This window comes from Brachyistius frenatus, unplaced genomic scaffold (assembly GCF_029030835.1).
Source record: "Brachyistius frenatus isolate BFR_SWC_R1_liver_20210118 unplaced genomic scaffold, ASM2903083v1 Contig_133, whole genome shotgun sequence".
NCBI classification, from domain to species: Eukaryota; Metazoa; Chordata; class Actinopteri; family Embiotocidae; genus Brachyistius; species Brachyistius frenatus.
This window is the reverse complement of record NW_027210732.1, coordinates 414468-436162: the sequence shown is the minus strand read 5'-3', so window position 1 is coordinate 436162 and position 21695 is coordinate 414468. Positions and strand designations below refer to the sequence as shown.

Below are 21695 nucleotides of genomic sequence, written 5' to 3'. Positions count from 1 at the left end.
AAAGTAAACGCACGGAGCTGGTTCTGAGGTGATTCCGTGATTTCGGATGTTTCGGGAGGGAACCTGAAGGCGGCATCGGCTCGGCAGCAGCCAATGGGAGAGCGGCGGTCCGGGCGCACGATGCGCGCATGTCCTCGCAAGGAGCCACACGTGGTTCGCGTAAACCGACGGCGCACGGCAGACGCAAGCAGAGCTTCAGAAATGGCGGCCGACGGCGGCAGTTCATCGCTTCAGCTACCCTGCGTCTTCTCGCCCAAATCGCGGCAGTATTTAGCGCTGTGCGCCCAGGACGGCAGGCTTCGCATCTGGAACACGGACAGTAAAACGCTCCACCGAGAATACGTGCCGTCGGCTCATCTGAGTGCCACATGTACGTGCATAGCCTGGGGACCGGGCCGGACCGCGAAGGTAACGTGGAGCTGCTCGCCGTCGGGAGTTCCCTGCCGTTTTAGCTTCGGTGGCTAGCGAGGGCCCGAGCGACCCGCCTCCGGTGTTGAACTCCTCCACGTGTGCAAATCCGGAAAAAAAAAAAGAAGTGGCACCGAGTGGCGAAGAAAAGTTCTCCCCGAGAGCTTCCGGCGGACGCGACCGTGTCGTCGGACCCGGCTTTTACGCGCGTTAATGTCGGGTAGCATCGAGCTGCGGCGTCGGGACAGCTGCGGAGAAACGCACATGTCGGTCCCACATGGTAGTTCAAGAAAACATCGCACAGAGGCGGCGTTTGTGTATTTTCCGGCGACCTTACTCTCTGTAAAGATGACCGGAGCGACACGAACACGACTAAATGCCGTTTATTGTTTTTGAAGCGCTCTTATTATTACAAATTAAAAACCAGTTGGTGAAGTTAGCATCAGCCCAGCGGAGCTTCGAAAGCGCGTGCCACCATGACGGGGGTGGACCATGAGGGGTCCCGCACCGCAGGTTGGACCTCGGCGCGGAAAATGGCAACCTGTGACTTTTGTGAATTTATAATCCAGTGTTGGAAATGTTTTTTTTTTTTTTTTTTTTTTTTAATAAGGGCAAATTCTCGTCAATAAGTTGTTGCGCAATATCATTATTATTATTATTATTATTTTAATATCCGTTATTCGGTAACGACGCTTGTGCAGAATCTGCAACAGGTCAGAGGTTCGTTACCCGCCGGGCTCCGTGCGAACCAATAACGTGGACCTAATTTAGTTATCCATGATGCTGAACGCTACAAATGGTCTCTTGCTCCAGGAGGGGCCTCAGAGGAAGAAGAGGAAATCGGAGGCGGTGCAGGTGGAGGAGAAGGCCGACCTGTTGGCGATGGGCACGGCGGCAGGCAATGTGCTCATCTACAGTACAGCGAAGGGAGCACTGCACTGCACCCTGGTGAGTTTGAGACACCTCAGCCGGTTCACCGCATATCCTGCTGAAATTGTCTTTTTTTTTTTTTTCCCCCCTTAGGGGAGAAAGATAATTCGTGAAATACCCGCAATTTATTGAAGTGAGAAATATGAAGCTTTTTGTATTTTGCAAATGGGTTTACTGTTGTTGACTGTGTGTGTCTCTGCCAGGATGGAGGCCACAGCGGAGGAGTGAACTGTGTCCAGTGGCACCCCGAAGACAGCTTATTATACAGCGGCTCAGATGACACCAACATTGTCGAGTGGGACCTGCAGGCAGGCAAGATGAGAAGGTCTGTATCTACTTTGTTTTTTAGAGACACCGTATGTTTAAAGGCAAAACGATGCAGGAATGTGTCCCGAATTCGGTCATCATGCTTTGAATGTTGTGACTCTGCCCTCCAGAAAAAACTCAGAACTATTTTTATTTTTTTTACTCAATATCTATAGGAATCCAGCATAGCCAACGTAACGTGTCATTGGTCTAAACCAGGGGTGTCAAACTCATTTTAGTTAAGGGGCCACATACTGCCCCACTTTGATCTCAGGTGGGCCAGACCAGTAAAATCATAGCGTAATAACGCATGCATAACGACAATATTTCTCTATGTTTAAATCGTTGGTGAAGGTTTTTTGGATGATAAACCCTGTTTTAAGGTCTTTCTACAATAAACTAGAAACATAAAGAGCAAAAACTCAAGACATCAGCCCGCTGTTTATCTGCCCCGGCTCTCCTCTGCAGATTCCCTCGCTTTGTGATGTCACAAAGCGAGCAGCGAGCGCTGCTGCCTCCGGAGCAGACGTCGCATTTACGCTGTTTTTGAAGCAATTACTGGATCGATTAAAAAAATAAATAAAAATAAATTACAAAACATTTGTACTCATAAACCTCCATATTCTCATAGAAATGCAATTTATGTCTTTCTGTAATTTTCACACTTAGCAAAGTCATCCAGCGGGCCTGGCGGGCCGGATGTTTGACACCCACCCCTGGTCTAAACAGTCCCAATTCTTAAATGCATGGCCTTTGTTGATAAGTGTTAAGAGAAGAGACAAAGGTTTTCCCAGTATATTGAACCGTGGGAATCTTCTAATGACAGATATCTCTGTGTGGTAGCAGTAGAGCGGGGAATGTTTCTCTGCAGCTGTAGTCAAAGAAAGTTACCAAAATAGGATTTAGGAGACATCTGCTGATTTCAACAGACATACTGCAAAAGTCAAAATCCAGTTTTCAGAGGGAAAGCAGTTTCTTTGAAGTAACTTTCCATGACATTAACAGAAACTGATGAAACTTGCATTTTATTTATTCCTCATCAATAACACTGGTACACGACGGTTTTCTTTTTTAATTTTTAGTTTTTTTTATGAAGCTTATGGGAAATGCCTGTTTAAATTGGCAGACGGATGTCTTTTATACTCACACAGTGTAACAGAACCTGAAATAGCATTTTTTTGAGCATGTTCCCGAGGCAGGGTTGTGCAGGATGTCCCGTGTCTTTGTGGTTTGCAGTGTTTTTTTTATATAAACTTTTCAGAGTCAGTGCAGCCTGCTTGGAAGCCCAGCGCGTGACACTAAACACCAAACAAACGAGAGGGTAGCTGAGCCGAGCCGGTACCTGCAGTGGAAAAAGGGCTCCAAGGAGAGTTCACTAACTTCTGAAATGGACTCCTTGCTGTTAAAAGTCTATATTCAAACAAGAAAACACTTCCAAGCGCACATCTCTAAATATTGCTTGAGTACTGTTTAAAAAGTTCTAAACCCATTTCTGTGAGGATCAGCGGGTGGAAATCCTTCTCTGGCTGTGAGACACACTGTAATGTTGACTTATTTCACACCTGTGGAAAAAAATAAGGATGTCTTGGTTATTAACGGAAATGAATAACTACCAACTGTTTTAAGTTTTCATTGCTGTAAACTCTCAGAGGCTTTCACAGGTACAACTAAGTGCTTGCAGTTTGCTCCATAAAAGTGCACACCACTGTGTGTGATGTTGTCAGAACACCTCTCAAAATAGAACTTGTATCATAATCGGCGTGTTATTGCTTTTCTTCGTGTAGAAAAGACAAATGATCACAATGTGATGAAGTCGCCCGCTCACCCACAGCCCTGAACAGCAATGAGATGTGCTAACAATAATTATACAGTATACAATAATTGAAGGCTGTACCATCAATCATTTAGTGTCGCTGTGTTTCCTTACGAACACTAACTTCTCTGTAGTCGTGGTACGGTCGGTGCAAACATTCGTGAACAGTAATGTCGCCACGAATCCTCGCTTGATGCCCCCTAAAGCCTATTTTTGGTTCACAAAGTGGATTGTCGAGAGGTGGGAGTGTTTGTTTGTTTGTTTGTTTCCTGCTGTTCTCAGGTGGGAGTGCGGCAGTAAATAGTACACAATTAACTTCAGCTGGAAAGTTTGAGGCTTGCCACTTAAACCGAAAAAAAGGAAAAATGTTGTGATATAAAAAAAACAGTATCGGGTTCTCATGATGTCAGCAAGAGAAAAAAATGTAATCCGCTGAAAATTGCTTTGTGAAGATCTTCAACAAATGCATCACACACACACACACACACACACACACACACACGAACCTAATGTTGCTGTTGTCTCTGGTTGGGGCAGTAAGTGGAGCACAGTCGTCCAGTGGTGTAACAGAGTGACGGGTACAGATGGTAGCTGGCGGGAACCATCAGTTCACGATCAGCTCTTCTGACCTGCTGTCGGTCATATTTGTCATTGTGACGTTTAGGTTCAGTCGAGAGTAGAACCGGCTAAATCACTCTTTCCCGACCCTAAAATACCTTCAGTTTGATGCAGCCTCGAGTGCTGTGCAGTGGGACAGTCAGCAGACGTAATTAACCCACCACGAACCCTGACCTAATGCTCACTAAAGCTTAAGCGCGTGACAGTACTTGGTTTTCTATGACATGGAAGGTGCCGTGGATCCCGTCGGTTCTGGAGATATTGGACAATTAACAACAATACTACGTGTTAAAGTGAAATGCGAAGGGACGTGCTCTCAACAATGAAAACCAGAACACAACAGTGTCACCGAGCATTTGGAATAAACCGTTTGCCCGTTTCGACTGACGGAGACACGCTGCAGTGCTGTGATCCAGGTGGCGTGCTTGTGGCCGAACTCACTATTTTGAGTGCATAAGTTCGTTCACACTGAAGTACAGAAACGTGCAGTTCACCACAAGCACCAGGAAGACGCACTCGAAACGGTCCGAAAAAGAAGTGTTGAAACGCTGGACACTTTCCACCCTAAACGGTCGCCATCTTAGCTACGTACAGGAAGGGGCGGGGCCACTGACGTGAAGAACTTTCAAGGCATTTTAAAGCATCCGAGGAAGCTGCAGATGTTTCCTGAACGCCACACAAACGTGTTTTTTTTTTTTTACTTCTGCTGCTGGACAGGAGAATCAGTGTGTTTATTGAGCGTATTAAATGGAGGGCACGAAAACACGCTCATTTCTGGGTAAAATAATTAAAGCTGCAGATATTTTGAAGGTGATTTATTCACACGCTGAGGTCATTTCCGGTCAGAGCGGAATTTGATTGTGATTTGAAACAACACGACGCAATTCCTGCATTCCACAAGTAAGAGTCCTGACATGTGAGAGCACTACTTGTTAGTGTACTGAGGGAAGTATGTCATTCGGAGTTAGGAGCTGCTCATTGTGTTAATTGGCTACTTTTCCAGTCAAAATAAAACAATATGTCTTTGTCTGGAGCGGGTTTTATTAAATAATAAATCACTTTAAGATGCATTTAATTTGATTTTTGGTATCGAGAATTGTGTAAATTGTGGCGACTTGTTTCTCGCTGTACTCGACAGTAAACAGTACATTGTGCACTGCAAGTTTCAGGCTCATCACTTGAATGGAAAAGGGGGGAAAGAAAACCCTTCTGAATGCATAACCCTAATGTTGTCGCCGTCTCTTGTTTACACAGTAAGTGGAAGGCGGACCGTGCTGCAGTCACCAGCTTGTGTGTGAGCCCGGACGGTAAACTGCTGCTTTCAGCTGGACAGATAATCAAGATGTGGGACTTGGACTCGAAGGAGGTTTACAGGGTGAGTTGGTTTTAATCAGCCGGTTTACATTCATATGTGTCGATTTATAATTCAAGGACAAGTAAAAGGCGCCACTCTCCACTGAATCGAGAGGAGCCGGTCTTATTAATGTTGACAGAGGACCATTGAAGGTTAAAAAACAGTCAAATATGGCTCTGACATTTTGATCAGAACTGACTGCCGGGTTTTTTATCTTTCTTTTTTTTTTTATTTCTCTGCAGAAATTCACAGGCCACTCCACGGCTGTGACGACCCTGCGCTTCGCCACCACACGACCTCCCGACAGCAACGGCCTCTACTTCCTGTCGGGTGCAGCACACGATCGACTGCTCAGCGTGTGGTGAGTGTGAACGCGGCAGCTCCAGTTCATCTCTCGCTGTGATGACTCGCGTTCGATTTGAAAACGTGCAGCCGTTGCCGGGTTGCTGTGTAACTAACGTGAAGCTGTCCCATTGCAGGCAAGTACGAGAGGACGGGAAGGACAAGAACTCAGTGGTGTCCTTCACTCTGACGGACGGGCCGCAACACATTGACCTCATCGCCTCCAACAGCAAAGAAGAGGTTAGAGTTGAGAAGTGCCTCGACGTATTCTTCAGGTGTTCCCTTGAATTCACGGCAGTCTGTTGAGCCCAGGGTGAAGAGCGATGGCAACTCTGAACAGATTTCATGGGTTGAATAACGTTGCTGATATTGTTAAACCCAATTTGGGTGCCATTACTTTGAGGACATGAAAAGTGTCCGTAGCTGCGGCTGGGCTGTATTTGTTGTGGGAAAACATTGAATTTAAGCATTTGCTCAAAGCTTTGCTCAACTGTTCCTCCCTATTGTGTAATTATGTGGAAGCCCTGTTTTGTATTACCTGCTTTTCCGTGTGCAAATGTTCTCTCTGCGGTCTTGTTCTTCACAGGCGGTGAGGATGGCTGTGGTGTGCAGGGATGGGCAGCTGCATCTCTTTGAGCACTTTTTAAACGGGTAAGTCCTTGAAACACCGTGTTACTTGTACTCGGCAACATATGGCAGCGGGAAGTAACCGTACATATGATTTCAGCACGAAGAATTCTCTTCCAGCTGTTTCACACACGTAACTAATGTTGAGATAATTGAATACACATTGTTTTATTTAAAACCACAAAAGGGAAACGGTGAAATGTTGGTCCACTTATCTTGAACCCCTTTTGCCAAATTGCCGTGAGGAGATGCAACAATGATGAAAGAACATTGCATGCACAGTTTTTGAGCGCGTGACGTGGAGTCTTGTTTGTACGCTTGCCGTGCTCACGGCCCGTCTGAACACGCGTGTCCCCGCAGGCCCTGTAAGAAGCCCCTGTCCCCCTCGTGTACGGTTCAGATGTCCGACACCAAGGAGTCCCCGATGCCGGTCCCCCTGCTGGCAGCTGCTCTCGGAGCGGATGCTCGGACCGTGCTGCTGGCCTACGGCAACCACCTGCAGCCTGTAATGGAGAGAGCGGTGAGTCCACAGGAGACCACTTCAAAAACGTTTCACTACTGTCAACATCTATTTCCTGGTTCTATCTCACTGACACTTACTGTTTAAGCAATAGAATTATTAGACTGCCCGAACAATTCAATTCAATTTTATTTATATAGCGCCAAATCACAACACGGGTTATTTCATGGCACTTAACACATCAATGTCCTTACAGCAAGACTTTACAATATTATACAGAGAAACCCAACAATTTAACGCAACTGGGCATTATTGAAAAGCAAGTCGAATTTGCAGTGACAATCATGTTCAGTGACAGCTGAGTCTGCAGTCATTTCACAACAACCATATGAAATGCAATGATTTTAAGTGCATAGCAAGTGTCCAGTTGACGGCTTTCAGATTACGTTTTTGTTGTTTTTCTGACCGTGCTTGCCTTTGTTGGTGAATTATCCAGTCTGCAGATATTCACCATGTTTGGTAACTTGTGACAGATCGTGTTGCTGTTATCAGCTATATAAAAATTAAAAAAGCATTACACAACCAGTAGTTCTGGTTAACTTGACATTTGAAACGTTCTCAAATCAGCATGACAGCACACCTGGAACATCACTCGAAAATATCACACCGCCATCTCCAACGTTTGGATTAAAGCACAATGTTTTGATGGATAAAAACATGTGAGTTTTGGAAATGACTACGTCTATCATTTTTCAATTGATTTTGACTTTGGGAATTTTTAATGCTCTGGAGAAGCGGTAGCCTGTTGGGTTTGGATCATATCAGCTGTGGCGGTCAGTGGGTGATGCCGATTTCTTTTTTTCAGCCAATATCTTTGTTATAACAAGATTGCCCCACCCTCTTGTGTCATTTTGCTGAGCTGTTGGTCACCTGCCTCCCCTCTCATCTGTACAGGAGATCAATACTGCAGAGAGACATGTGTGTCTGACCCGGGATGTTCAGACCAGCTTGTCCCTTTCCATGGAAACCACCGTCTCCAAGGTAACGATCAAGCCTTTCATTTTCTTTACTGTAATGGAAGTAGACCCTCACATACCTGGCCAGGTTATTTTTTTCCAGTGCACGCCTACTTCAGGATGAATTTAAACTGTTTTGTGATTGAAGTTGAAAAATCTGAAATTGCCTCTTCCAGGTGAAAACTCCGATCGTCAATGCCAAGAGCAGAGTGTTGGTCCCGGGGCTCCCTGGTCATCAAGCCCCGGTGAAGGGGACGTCGGTGGGATCAGAGAAAAGGAAAAAAGACACAGACACCAAAGAGGTAAGGCTTAGTGTCGCCGCCGCCGCGTCCCAGACAGCGGCTCACCGCCTCCGTCCGTCGCTCACTCCCGACAGCTTTTTGGCTTCGACCCCGAACAACTTCTTGAAGCGCAGAGATGTTTTGACGGCAGCGCTCGGGCAGTGATCAGTCCCACCGCAGTCATCAGTGAGCCAGGAGAGGTGCTCGATAGATGATGTGTGATTCGACACTGTAAAGCTGAAGGAGCGCACACACACACATCTAATCTAACAAAAAAGGGGGTTTCAAAAAACCTGCTTGATGACAATACATGCCCGCATCTGTTTGTTCGTGTCATCTTGCATACGTCTCCATTCATTTCCATCATTGCCTTGTTACATGGACAACTTTCATATGTCCACTGCTTCCTTTTTTTCTTGTTTCTTCTATCACGATGAATTTTACGAGGAGAAAACCTGAAATCTTCTTTAAAATTCTATCCACATTCATTTGATGCAAATATGAGGACATGTTAAACGTGGTCTGACACAGTTGTCGTATGTCATATTTAACTTCCATTGGTGTGGACAGATACAATCCAATCCCTGCTCACCTAAAACGCCTCTGTTCCTCCGTAGATGTCGATAGCGGAGCGGCTCGGTGAAATTGATTTGTCGACGGTCTCCATGGAGAAGGGAGCGCCGAAAGGGACGGCCTCATTACAGACAGACAATTTTGCAGTGCTGCTGGTGCAGGGCCTGGAGAGCAGCGACGCCAACATCCTAAATGCAAGTTCTCTCTTTCTCTCCAGAGTCTGAGCTCACAAATACAACTTTGAGTTCAGTTAGATGGAAAATGTTGCGTTAGTTTTGCATGAGTTCACGTAACAGCAGCACAAACTGAAATGGATCAATTCCCCAAAACATTGTTTGAACGTTTAGTAACATGAACTTATTCTGCGCAAACCTTTTTTCTCTCCTATAGAAAGTTTTCCAAACACGCAAAGAGATGGTAATAAAGAAGACGGTTGCTCGGTTACCCCTCCCTGCCGTCCTACCGTTGGTGGAAGAGGTGAGTGTCACTTTTCTGTTCTATAATAAAAGAAAGACAAAAAAATCCAGCATATTCTTCTGTGGCAGATGTCAACAAATAATCAGCTTTTGTTTGTCTTTTAGATGCTACGCGTCTTTATAAAGCTGCATTCACCTGCACTGATGTTTTGTTCCCGTTATCAGGGCGAGTGAGTGAAATTGTGTTAACTGCATTTTCTAATCAAACCTCCATCTCCTCCGCAGCTCACAAAGAGGCTCCAAGGACACCCTTTCATGTGAGTGGAGCGCTTGAAAGATCACCTCTAAGCTTTTAATTGGTTTAAATTCTGCGTGTCCAGATGCTCGTACTTGTACAGCTGCTTTTTTTTTTTTAAACTTCCCAGTACAAAAGTCCACATCCCCGCGTGTACACGCAGTGAAAGCAGCTCTGCTCCCTTCGTTTTGACAGCTTCTGCGTTTGTTCCTCCCTCACAGGGCCGTTCTGATGGTGCGGTGGCTCAAGGCTGTGCTCCTGCACCACACGTCATACCTGGCGTCGGTGAGTCCGCTCCCACCCGCCTCCCGCTCCGCCCCGCTCGTACGAAGCCGCCAGTTGCTTCGGTGTCTCCCATCATGTCTTCAGGCTCTTTGTGGTGTCAGCAGTGCATATTGTGGTCACCGCGAACACTTCAGTTTGAATAACACAAACAAGTGGGTCATACTTGGGATGAATATTTTCCTCCTCCTGCACGCTGAGGGAGACTCGCGCCGTAAACGAATGCCGTCAAACTTCTAAAGCTCTCTGCTGTGGTAGACCAGCGCTACGTTAGCGTCACCTGACAGAGTTCGCACCTTCTTTTTTTTTTTTTTTTTCGGACGCAGTTTCACATTTAGAACTTTTTGATGAATGTTAGTCCTCTTTGCATGTTTGCACAGTAGCGTCACACACCTTTTTATCCGGGCCTCGTAGAAAACCATTCTTCTTTTCTTTCTTGGAGGTTGGCAGAAAGCTTGTTGGAACATTCCTGTTGGGGTTAGTGAGGTATTACCACCAGGTGGCAGTGAAAACTAAGAAAAATACTTAATGACTAACGAATAAATCATGACCCGTCCCTGTTGAAACCTGGTTTGATGTACAGTCGCTACCCCACACAGAGGAGATGGTGCCTCTGACCAACTGTCCATTTGTGGGACTACAGCCGGGAGCTGAATAGCCTTTTGTTATGCCCATTGAAACTTTGTAAATGGATGCTATTTATTTCAGGGGAACCTGTCGCCTTCGATTCAGCGCCAGCGAACACTTTGATTGACACACGTCCCCTGACCTTGTTGTTCATGTTGCTCTAAAAACAACAACAACAACAACAAAAGGGAAACTTTGAACTTAACTTTGGTGACTCACTTCCTTCTACATAACAGCTGGCATTCACCCATTACAATTGTAAATGTAATGTATGGATTTGTGTCATATGAAAGCAGCGGTTAGCGGGGGGAGAAGAGGCCTTGGCAGAAGTCCTTTTATCGCTGAAATGTTGCTCATTTATTAACCTTCAGCCCGTCGTCCATTTGTGCGTCCCAACAGCTGCCAGACCTGGTTACCCAGCTGGGAGTCCTTTACCACATGATTGAGAGCAGAGTGAAGATGTTCCGCAAGCTAACCAAATTGCACGGGAAACTGTATCTCCTAATCACACAGGTAGGTGCCATCATATCTACCAATATTCACCGTGTCGTTCCCTTTGGGCGCTTTTAAACGAGTGGATTCTGTGAGTGTTGGAGGTGTGAATTGGGCGGCTGAGATGGCCTCGCTGACGGAAGTCGTACTGCCCACCGAGTACCCTTGAAGTGCACACCGTCCTCTCGGCTCGCTGTGGTTTGAAATGAAATGTGAAATGTTTGGAGACCCAGGTTGTTCGCGGCGAGCCGAGAGGCAGCGGTTTCATTTTAAAGCAGGGATACTTTGCAAATGGTATTATCAAATCAATTAATGCCTAATGCTTTTAAGTGCAGATTTACTCGTAGAGTGCAGGCTGCAGGGAGCACTTTTGTGCAATTCTGCTGCTGCAGGCAATGAGTGCTGTCAGTTTGTACGAGGAGCGATCGGAACGTTTCTAGACCGCTGCTGGTGCGCGCTTACAGCATCAGGCGGGGTGAAGCTATAACTCTTGGGAAAGTATTCAGTCGTTTGATTGCAATCTTGATGCAATTTCAACACGGGTCATAACTTGGGAACACTTCCTCGCAAAAGTTGCAGTTTCCTCCTGCTGTCTGCACATGAGTGCGTGAAGCTCCATTGGTGCGCAGTAGGAACATCCTCGGAAACCTTCTCATCGCGCCTCATAAACGCCACGAAGATCTCTTTCACTGCTGTACATCGAACGCCCTGCACCTCGCCTTTGATGGATCCCGTCTGAAGAACAAACGTGACGGCGGCTCATGTTTCAACTCGTTCATCAATGACCGAATGAAGTGGATTTTAACTCAGCTTTGCGAAACACGACTTTTGGCGTTGTACTTTCCAGCCCAGTCCGCGTCTTTCCGACAAACGGCGTTTTCACTTTCAACCTCCGGAAGGAAGTTGTTTCCGAGTTTCCTTGGAGAGAAACCGGCCGTGTCCAGTTCAGGCACACGTGTAACTGGACCCAAAGCAATCTCTTAATACATTTCAACCATAACTAACACACACACACACACACACACACACACACACACACACACACACACACACACACACACACACACACACACACGCCTCAGTCTTAGAAAAGAACCCCCCCCCCCGACCCGCCTCAGGCTATTCCATCACTCGTGCAACTGCGGAGCGACGCGCTGGGCTGATGAACACACACGCAGACAGGACTTGTTGCCAAAACATTTGAATAATGCGCCATTGAATATCGTGAGAGAGTTGAAGGTTATGGATTTTGTTAAGAGTAAACATGCCTTCGGATTGCCTCACTTTTGTTTTGAAAAGGCTGCTTTACTTGTCCCCTGAGGGAAATTAGCATTTCTACAGCAGCCTGAATGTAACGACAAATCCTAAAAGTAAAAGCCACTGGAGCAGATAAGCAGCAGCCGAATCAGACCGTTGGAGAGATTGGCTTAATTGCACTGTGACGCAAACAGATTGTTGTGTGTATTGCATATTTTTCATTACCGACGGATCGACCTGATAAATACAGAATGGAAACGGTGGTGCAGTGCAGCACTGTTGCCTCACAGCGAGGAGGTCCAAAGACGTGTGCTTTAGGTCAATTCTTTATTTTAAATTGGCCACAAGTGTGAGCGGTTGTCTGTTGGTGCGTGTTGGGTGTACTTCACCGCTGTGACGCTCTACAGGATGAAGTTATTATAGATAACGGATAGAGACAGAATAACAAATATTAAGTGAACAATGCAGGGTTATTTTTTTGTTTTTTTACGGAGGGCAAAAAATAAAACTGTCCTGCAGGAAGGTAAATGTCACACTGATAAACACTAGTTGTGCCGCTACTGGAATGCAGTCCTTTCTCCCGTCCGGCACCGGATGCACCGTAAAGATGGTTTGAATGAATGAGTTCTCTTATTAAAACTGAATAGAACTGAAGGTCTGCTCAAATCCTTCACCGGCTCTTTAATACCATCTTCCGTTTCACCACTAGGTGGCGACAAGCGACAGCAGCAACACGCTTCCAGATGTTGAGCACACAGCCAAGCTGGTGTATGAGGAGGGTGAGTGTTTGTTCGTCTTGCTGTTTCTCTCTCTCTCTCTCTCTCTTGTGTCCGGTCTGACTAACCTTCTGTTTCCCCGCTGGCCTGTTTCTTTAAAACCTTCTTCCCTGTCGGCATCTCAGTTTCTGAGTCTCCTCGGTGTTCATGTGCTGAATAATGCCCTCATCCAGGGAGCAGGCTCGTAAAGATAATCCGGTCTTACTCATCACTTGCGCCTTTTTAGACGCCCGGTTGGCTAAATGGACTCCTTAAAGCTGCTGCAGTGCAACAGGTCACATCGACGGTCTGCAGAAGTCTCTGCCCCAGCACACGCTTGTTTTCTCATTATTTTGACTGGCATTCATTATCTTGTCAATTCACCTTAAGTCATTTGGGACTGCTGGGAGAAGAACTGCGCTCAATTGGTTACGATTTATGGAGACGGTGTTGCCCATCACGCAGCCTCTCTTTGACTATGCGCTGCACGCAAACGCACGACTCCTGTTGCCTGGCAACCTGACGGGCCGCCTCGGATCCTCCCCTTTGAGCGGAACAACAAGGCCCCGCTCTGTTCACTCTCATTTCTCATTACCGTACCGTGTAAAACGCTTTATTGAACCACATAGAGAATTGGCTTTCATGAAATACTTAACGTGCCCCTTGAGTTTCAACAACCCCGTCGGTGCTCCAGGATATGACGGCCCATTTTGAAGAGGAAAAAGCGGATAAAAGCAGCTGATGGGCAGGAGGCAGGAGTCGGTTCCCGTGAGGATGACGCTGCGCGCCGGGCCCGTCGTGGGTCCAATGCGGGATTCTGACAGGAAACTTCAGACTTAGTTACCGAATCTTAGTTCGTAGACCGTTTATATATATATATTACCGTCCTCCCCACTTGTGCTGGTTGTTGTGTGTTGTACGGGTATCATTTATTTAGATTTTATTTTTCAATTACACACACCGTAGCGGGAGCTGGGACCTTTCGGAGCGGGTCCCAGAGGCGACGCAGATACTCGGCCTTCCAGTTAGAACAACAAAGCTTTGTTACAGAAATGCTTTCTGTTCTTGACTTGACTTTCTACACAGCGACACGCTGGAAAACGGTCTCTCCCCCGAGTCCAAACGACTGCTCATCGAACTGATGGGGACACGTTACTTCATACAATATTTCATATACTTCAGACATATTTTGAAACTTCTTTTTTTTTTTTTTTACAGACAGGGAAAGCCATTTTAGTTATTTTCGCGAGATCATTTTGCTCGCATGTTTAAAATTGAGTTGCCATTTATCAAAATATAACATTTTCTATGTAGTTGTTTTTTTTTTTTTTCATGTTTCCAATATTTCATGAGTGTTTTTTTTTTTTTTTTTTATCCCCTTTCAGTTTGTCAACAAGAGGCAAGCACTTGAGTAAAAATATGTCATTTCTTGTTCCTGCTTTGGAAGGAAAACATGCCGGAAAATATAGATTTCAAGAGCTAAAAAAAAACAAAAAGCAAAGACCTGATGAAAATATGTTGATGGAAAAGTTAAATGTAAAGTTTGTAAAAGGACTGGAGATCTATTGAATATGGGGGAGAGATACAGACCATTGTAGCCATGGCAATGATAGGAAGCATGCTGTCGTCTTTCTTTCTTTTTTTGTACTGTTGGTCATAGAATTTCAGGTTTTGAGTGAGTAAAGGTCGGAGAATTTGAACTGTCCTTTCAATCATGGCGAAAGGTTCTCAAGTTGACCCTTTTCATCCTCCACTTTGTATTCCCAACAATCCTCCTTACAGAGTTTTGGTAGCCCAAAAAAAAAATAAAAAAAAAATAATGGACCTTTTGTAATGTAAATTAGCTGCATCAAGTGTTTTGAGTGACCTTTACTCACTCAAAACCTTCCTTCCTTCCTTCCTTCCTTTCCTTTCCTTCAAACTTTTTTTATCGTAGAGTTGATGGAATGAAAACGGTTTTGCGACTTCAGTTGGTGAATGTTTTTTTCCCCTTTGCTTTGTGCCTTTACAGAATCATCTGATGAAGACGAGGCTTCCGGGGACGAAGGTCTCCCTGATGAAGACTCTGATGTAAGTCGGGCCGCGATATCAAAAGAGGGATCCACTGATCGAACCAGTGGATCAGTCGCCGTCGCGCTGTAAATTACTGCACGTCTGCTCAGCGGTGCCGTTCGAGCCGGCTTCATGTCGATGTTGTGCACTGAGATGTTCGTTGGTGGGTCTTTCTCAGCACTGGGAGGAGGAGGAGGCGGAGGCGGTGGAGGAGACGGTGGGAGGAGACGAGGAGGAGCAAGCGGACGAAGATGACGAGGACTCCGACAGCACAAAAGCATCCAAAGCGAACGGAGAGGAGGAGGACATGGAGCACGAAAACGAGAGCGAAGAAGAATAAAAGAAGAAGAAGAATACCACATAAATATGGACCTGAAAGAGTTATATGTACTTTCATTTTATTTTCATGCTTTTGGTTTTATTATCAGGACAAATGGTTTTACAGAATCAAAGGGACACGTGTGGAGATGAGGCCAGATGGCTCAAATACTAAATACAATTTTGGAAGTTCTGCATTCCAGCCCTGACTCGCGAGTTTGCATTCAAAATGACTGAAAAGCGAATCCCGCCGTGTTCGGTTTACCTACACTGCAGTCACCATTCCAAATTTTATATTCTAATAAATAGTACTGGAGTATATTGTATGTCCGGCTTAACAGTAGGTAGTACAGCTCTCTTGTCATTGGTTTATTTTAAATTCAACTCCGTAGGCCTTCCGGAGCACACGCGCATTCAAAACACAGTGCAGGAGTGGAGCTGGGATGCAGACACACACACACACACACACACACACACAACACAACACAACACACACAACACACACGCGCGCACATACACACACGCACGCGCACATACACACACCCCTCCCTGGCTGTTAGTTGTACAGAATACCAGAAGTGGGATTGCCAGGCAAGACCATACATCATGTTCCCACGCAATGTAAATCTGTATGTACAGTGAAGTGTTTGTACGAGCTCTTCCCTCTACAGCTGCCCCCCCCACCCCCAAGAGAAATCCTTCAGATTAAATGAACTCCTGTGAAGTCTCTTTTTTTTTTTTTTTTTTTCCTCCTTTGTTTTTGTTTCCTTTTTTTGTTTTGTTTTCCTCTTTTAAAAAGAAATTGTCTCCAGATTTGTTGCGGCCCACTTTGTTTTAACTGTTCCTTTTTTATGTGCATTTAGTGTCCGGGCATTTCCATGTCCGCTGCCTTCAACCCACAGTCACAGGGGTAACTTGAGGAAAACAAAATGTGAACTTTTTCTCAAATAGGTGAATAAATGGGTTTTCAAAATGGTTCGCTGTGTCTGGGGGTCACGGGCATTTTGTAGAAAGGTCATGTGACGGCTTCGGCCTAAAGATGAAACACCTGACGGGTGTCAGTCAAAGAGTTCTCAGCATGGCTCGAGAGGATAACATTTCCTAACACCATGTACGATGAAATTTAACAGGGAAATAACTCGGAACATCTCTCGGATGATCTAGTAAATCGAATACCTGACATATTTAATTTCACTGATGCAAAAATCATAAAAATCTAATACTGCCTTGAAGCTGTCCTGCTCATTGACTCGCAACACCGCTCACAGTTGCCTAGTATAAGCAGAGGGGAAAAAAGGATGGAGAATATTTAGCAAAAAGTAAAATATCTTATTGGAGAGAGGGGGGGGGGGGGGGCACATTCATACCGCCTCAGTATATCATATCACCCCGCGCTCTTCCAAGCTTAATTAAAACCCAAAAGATTTATATCTAAAAAGCGTTTCTGCAGAGCTGTATGGAGGAGGTGAGAAGTTAAAACACTTTTCCTTTCTCGCAATAAGTCTGATGTGTAAAACCACACAGCTTGAAAAACACTTCTGAAGTATTAAGAGGTTGGATCCGCTTCACGCACGTGTTTGCGCGCACGGCGATTTGTCCGTGGACATGACCGGAGGGCGCACATCCGATTTTGGGGTTTTTTGAGTCCCCACCATCCACCCATCCGTCCATCCATCCACCCGTCCGTCCGTCCATCCATCCATCCATCCGTCCGTCCATCCACCCATCCATCCTGGCCGGAGCTCGGTCCCTGCTGCTTCAAAGCTGCTTCAGGTGCGTGAAACATCAGATCTGAATACAGAACGAGCTCACTGTCAGCCTCGTGGAAGTTTGGAGGTAAAAAAAACAAACTACAAAATAAAACCTAAAACATCAGCTGTGCCGACGGAAGCCTTCCGGTGCGCATGTTAAGGACGCGGCGCAGGTGTACGGTCACCCGGAAGAGCGGTGGACGTCAAACCGCAATTTAAACGCTTGTCGCGAAATACAAGTGATTCACGTACAAGTGATCGATTTAATCAACAATGTGTGAACTTGTTTTTGCAACGCTCCAATGTAACGGACGTTCACTCAACCAAACAACAAACCTCACCAGGCGGAAACAGAAACCCCCCTTTTCTTTGTTTTTTTTTTTTCTCTCTCTGCAGACATTTTGGCGTTAATTAGACACGCAGGTGAGGAGCATGTCTTTCCACGCCTCGCTTCCATTGGCAGTCCCAGTGGTCCGCAGCACCGAGGCGGACAACACGATACAAGACGCGTGCAACGAGAACGCAGTCATTTTTAATCGTATCATTTACAGCTGTGTCCCCCTCCACCCCCACCCCCACCTCCACGCTGGAGGCTGAACACTGACCTCAATGAGGGAAGTCGAAAAAAAAAAAAAAAAAAACTTCCTTCAGGTGAGATTTACTCCTCAATGTTGAAGTTTTCAAAATGTATTTGTTTTTTTGTGTTGTTTTTAGTAAAGAAAGACTTGCAGCATAACCGGTTGTTTTGTCAAATGTACATTTATGGTTAACTCCCGAACCTCCACTAAAGAGCAAACGGCTGCTTTCTGAAGCTTTTCTGTGGAAACTAGTCAGGACTGTCTTCTCCTGGGTGGGACAGACCGACCCAAAGGACGCTCTGATGACTGGTTTAACTGTTCTCAATTGGCCAGTTGGTTTCTAGAACCTGATTGAAAGACCTTTTTTTTTTTTTTTTTTAATCCTGTAAAGCAGAGGTGCCCAGATCCTTTTTCCTACGAGGGGACACGAATGTATCTGAATGGAGGATAATGTCCCCAAAAATACATGTTCACGTTATGTGAAATTCCGTTTCGTTAAAATGTAAAAGATTTAGCAGAAAATCAACGCTCTAAATCTAAAATAAACTTTTCAGATAGTTTAAATACCATTCTTTAATGTGCTTAATAGCAATTATATTACTTTGCAGAAATTATTGCCAAAACCGTAAAGCATCTATACGATCCTATCCGTTGGTTAAGTGCCACGGTGGGCCAAAACGAAAAAGAAAGCGAGGGGCCAAACTCGGCCCGGGGGGCCCCCGAATCGGGCGTCTCTGCTCTAAAGTATGGACAACTTTATTAAGCATGCCCCGTTTAAAACTCCTGACTTTAACAAGGTGTCGGGCGTTTTTTCCTTTTCTTATTGTTTTAAACAATGTGTTTTTTAGGTGATTTTTTTTTTAAAATATACATATGCAGATAAATAGTATGACATGCACCTTGATTTAGTTTTTTTTCTGTCATTGGCTTTGTTTATCCAGATATTCGTCTTTTTTTTTAAACTTAGATTTTTCAATTATTCTAAGAGTACCTCCCTGTTAGTGATCATGCGTAACGTCAGATTTTAATTTGGAAAATGGAGTACATTTATGATGTCTGATTTGGAGAACACTCTGTGGTACCACTTTGTGATTTAGACGATGAGACAGGTGGGACGCTCTGAATGTCCTGCAAAGTGCTCCGTCTTTTCTACTCTCCCATCCATCATACGCTCACCTTGAGTTCTTCTTTATCTAAAACAGCTGTTGTGTGGTTTCGGTAGTAAATTACAGCATCCCCTTTTATAGGTGGCATCCGTTCACTATTTCTGCTCAGGATTCCACCTTCCAGGTAATATGTCCTACTTTCTCTGATGGAGGTGAGACTGTCCTCCCTTTAAAATAATACAAAATAAAAAAAAAAGAAGCCCTAAATTAAGCAGATCATTGATAACACCCATTGCAGTGTTTTATGTTAAACAACTTCTAATGGTCCTATGAGAGGGCATCAGTCCTTCCAGCCACTTATTTAGGTGTACGTTCAAGTGACAGCGCCCTCTGTTGGCTTGGCTGTTACTAATTATGACTTGGAAGAAAGAAGGGAGTGGAGGGACGTCTCTGGCAGCAGGTGGTCAGTTTGGATGGACTGACCGACCAAGTTTTGGACTCTTTTTCTACCATTTGTGTTTACAGATAATTAATCTAAAAAGTCACAATAACTGGTCATCAGGTAAAAGTAACGTAGTGAAAGAGAGTCCTCCTATCGTACTAAAGATAGAACTACAACTGTTATGTAACTGTTGACATTGGATGGTAGATTGAATTGGTAACAAAAGATATCAGTACCATCAAAGAAATAATTATTATTGTTCGTTATCGACTCAATTTATGGGTCTTTTTTAGTACACTAACATAATGACGGAAAACATGAAACGTTAGATGCGGAAAGCATTATTTGCTATAAATATACAAATAATAGATTCCATTTTTAATATTTATTTAAATAGCTTTGCTCAGATTCAATCAATTATTTTGTTAGTCGATTAATAGAAATCCCCTGTAATTGATTACTTGTTTTTAAATTCTGATGTTGGGAATTTTCTGAGGATATTATATATATATATATTTTTTTTTTCACTTCTATTTTAGCAAACGAAGCATCTTTGTGTTTCGCCGTGATGTTTCGGTGTCTGACGTTCCAGCTTTCCTTTTCTTTCTCCGTCTCATAGACTGTGCGTCTCCCGCAGACACGGTGGGCCCGACGTCCCCCCCCCCCCGACCGACGTTGGACAAGACCAACGGCAGCCGGGCCGGCCGCTCAGCTGCGCATGCGTGCGGTGAGTACAAATTACGACAACAAACCCAAGTAATTACATTTGCTCGGCGTTCTCCAGCGTGAACACATGCTGAACGGAAAACCCTCCTCGGACTCGCGCCTGTAAAACAAACGACGACCGTTCGGGGTGATCGGGGTCAGCCGGCAGGTACGCCCGGATGTAGACCCCTCCCTCCCCCCACCGATGCCGCGACTGTAACCCTTGTTTCGGGAGGCGCGTTCCAGTGTTTACTTTCGCTCAGACGCAAAATACGCGTTCGTTCCGATTCACGTTCAAATCGCGCTGCCGGACTTGCTGGCGAGGCGCCGCGGTCGTCTTTGCCCTCGGGGTCGCTCGAATGCGCCGCCCGGTCCGTTCGTTAAAGCTCCCGCGAGAGACGCGTCTTCCCGCCGCGCCGTTGACGCCGCTCGGCGGGGCCGCGAGAGGGCAGCTGATTCAGGAGAGGAGGCGGCGGCTCGTCGACGGAAGAGGAAGCCCCGTCCTCCTCCCAATGATCGGCCGCCGACTCGCAGCCACCGGTGCTGCTGGTTAACCATTTATGAGCGGTTACATAAAATGTCATTGTTCCACTGAAGCTATAATTGTTTAAATGAACACCAGGCTCTCTGCACTTTGAATAATGCATTTATGAGTGTGCATTAATAAGGAACGGCGTGCATAATTCATGGCTACAATAGTTCCAACTTTTCAACGGCACGGCAACATTTTAACGCATGAAAAAAAGATGTGGGCTGTTTTGTTTTTTTTGTCTGGTGTTTTTTCCACTGTTAAAGGCTGCAGGGAAGGTGCGTGCTCAATAGGACATTATTGATAGATAAAATATTTTCAGTCCATGGAAATACTACTTCCCATTTCAGTCCCTAAAGCACCTCCCACTTCAGTTTTTTTGTCTACTGAGCATGCATTGGGAATTTTGTCGGAGATTACCGTCAGTACACTTTTATCTTTTTTGTTATTGTTGTTGTTGTTGTTGTTGTAATTTTACTTAGTGAAGCAAAACATGACACGCGAGACCGTGAATCAGACGGGACTTGACATGACATGGACAAAAAAGTACAATACAAATAAGCAAAGAGACAAACAAGACCAAGCAGTAATAGCTAAAAGAAAGGGGAGATGTGGAAAACCAAAAGACAAAAAAAAAAAAGATAATAGTAGTCGTAAAAGAATATTGGCTTTAGTCATAACAGAGGAAACGGCGACTGGTGATAATAATAGTGATGAGGAAAGTAATACAGTGTTGTCGACAACAAAATGTTTTCTTAAAGAATAAAAGATCTAAAAGATCTGGCCCTGTCTGATTGGAAACCCGATGATGCTGCGTCCCGCCCACCGGTAGCTATAAACTAACTGCACCTGTCAATCAAACAGACACGCTTCCGAAAACGCTGCTTTTTGAAGCTCATTTTTAATTAATGACGGGATTATTTTCATATGGACGACCGGAAAACTAAAAAGAAGGAGCGGCTTTACCCACCGTAGCCGAGATAACTCCTGGAGAAATTTTATTGACCATTTCTTTTCTTTTTTTTTTTTAATGAAAAAAGCCCTCCTGTGTGATCAGGAGGGCTTTTGGAGCCAACCTCTAGCGGCAACCGGTGGTATTGCAGTTTAAGGCACTTAAGCATCGGCCTCATTTTTTCAGGGCCGGAAGCTGCAATGACTTTTAGACGCAGTCTATGGATGGATACATTAATTATTAATGAGCGGTATATCAGGAGTGTATGTATGAGTTGTATTTTTTGTTTGTTATTCAGGAAATGATGCCGTGAGGATTGACTCCCGAGCTTTCTGGAGCTGATGTGTTTGATGATTAATAGATGTGGTTAATTCCTCGAGTGTTACGTGTTCTGCACAGAGGTCAACGCA

At 45.0% G+C, this 21695-nt stretch overlaps 1 protein-coding gene across 1 annotated transcript; it reads left to right on the top strand.

Moving 5' to 3' along the window:
* The first annotated feature begins 164 nt into the window (after nt 1–164).
* wdr43 (WD repeat domain 43) lies at nt 165–16198 on the top strand. Its single transcript, XM_069714673.1, has 18 exons — nt 165–408; nt 1222–1356; nt 1542–1663; nt 5330–5450; nt 5672–5790; nt 5909–6011; nt 6358–6422; nt 6759–6918; nt 7813–7899; nt 8051–8176; nt 8773–8922; nt 9119–9205; nt 9430–9461; nt 9661–9724; nt 10748–10861; nt 12807–12876; nt 14864–14922; nt 15083–16198. Exons 1-18 carry the CDS (start codon nt 202–204, stop codon nt 15242–15244), a joined length of 1983 nt encoding a protein of 660 aa, XP_069570774.1. The 5' UTR covers nt 165–201; the 3' UTR covers nt 15245–16198.
* Nucleotides 16199–21695: the final 5497 nt, after the last annotated feature.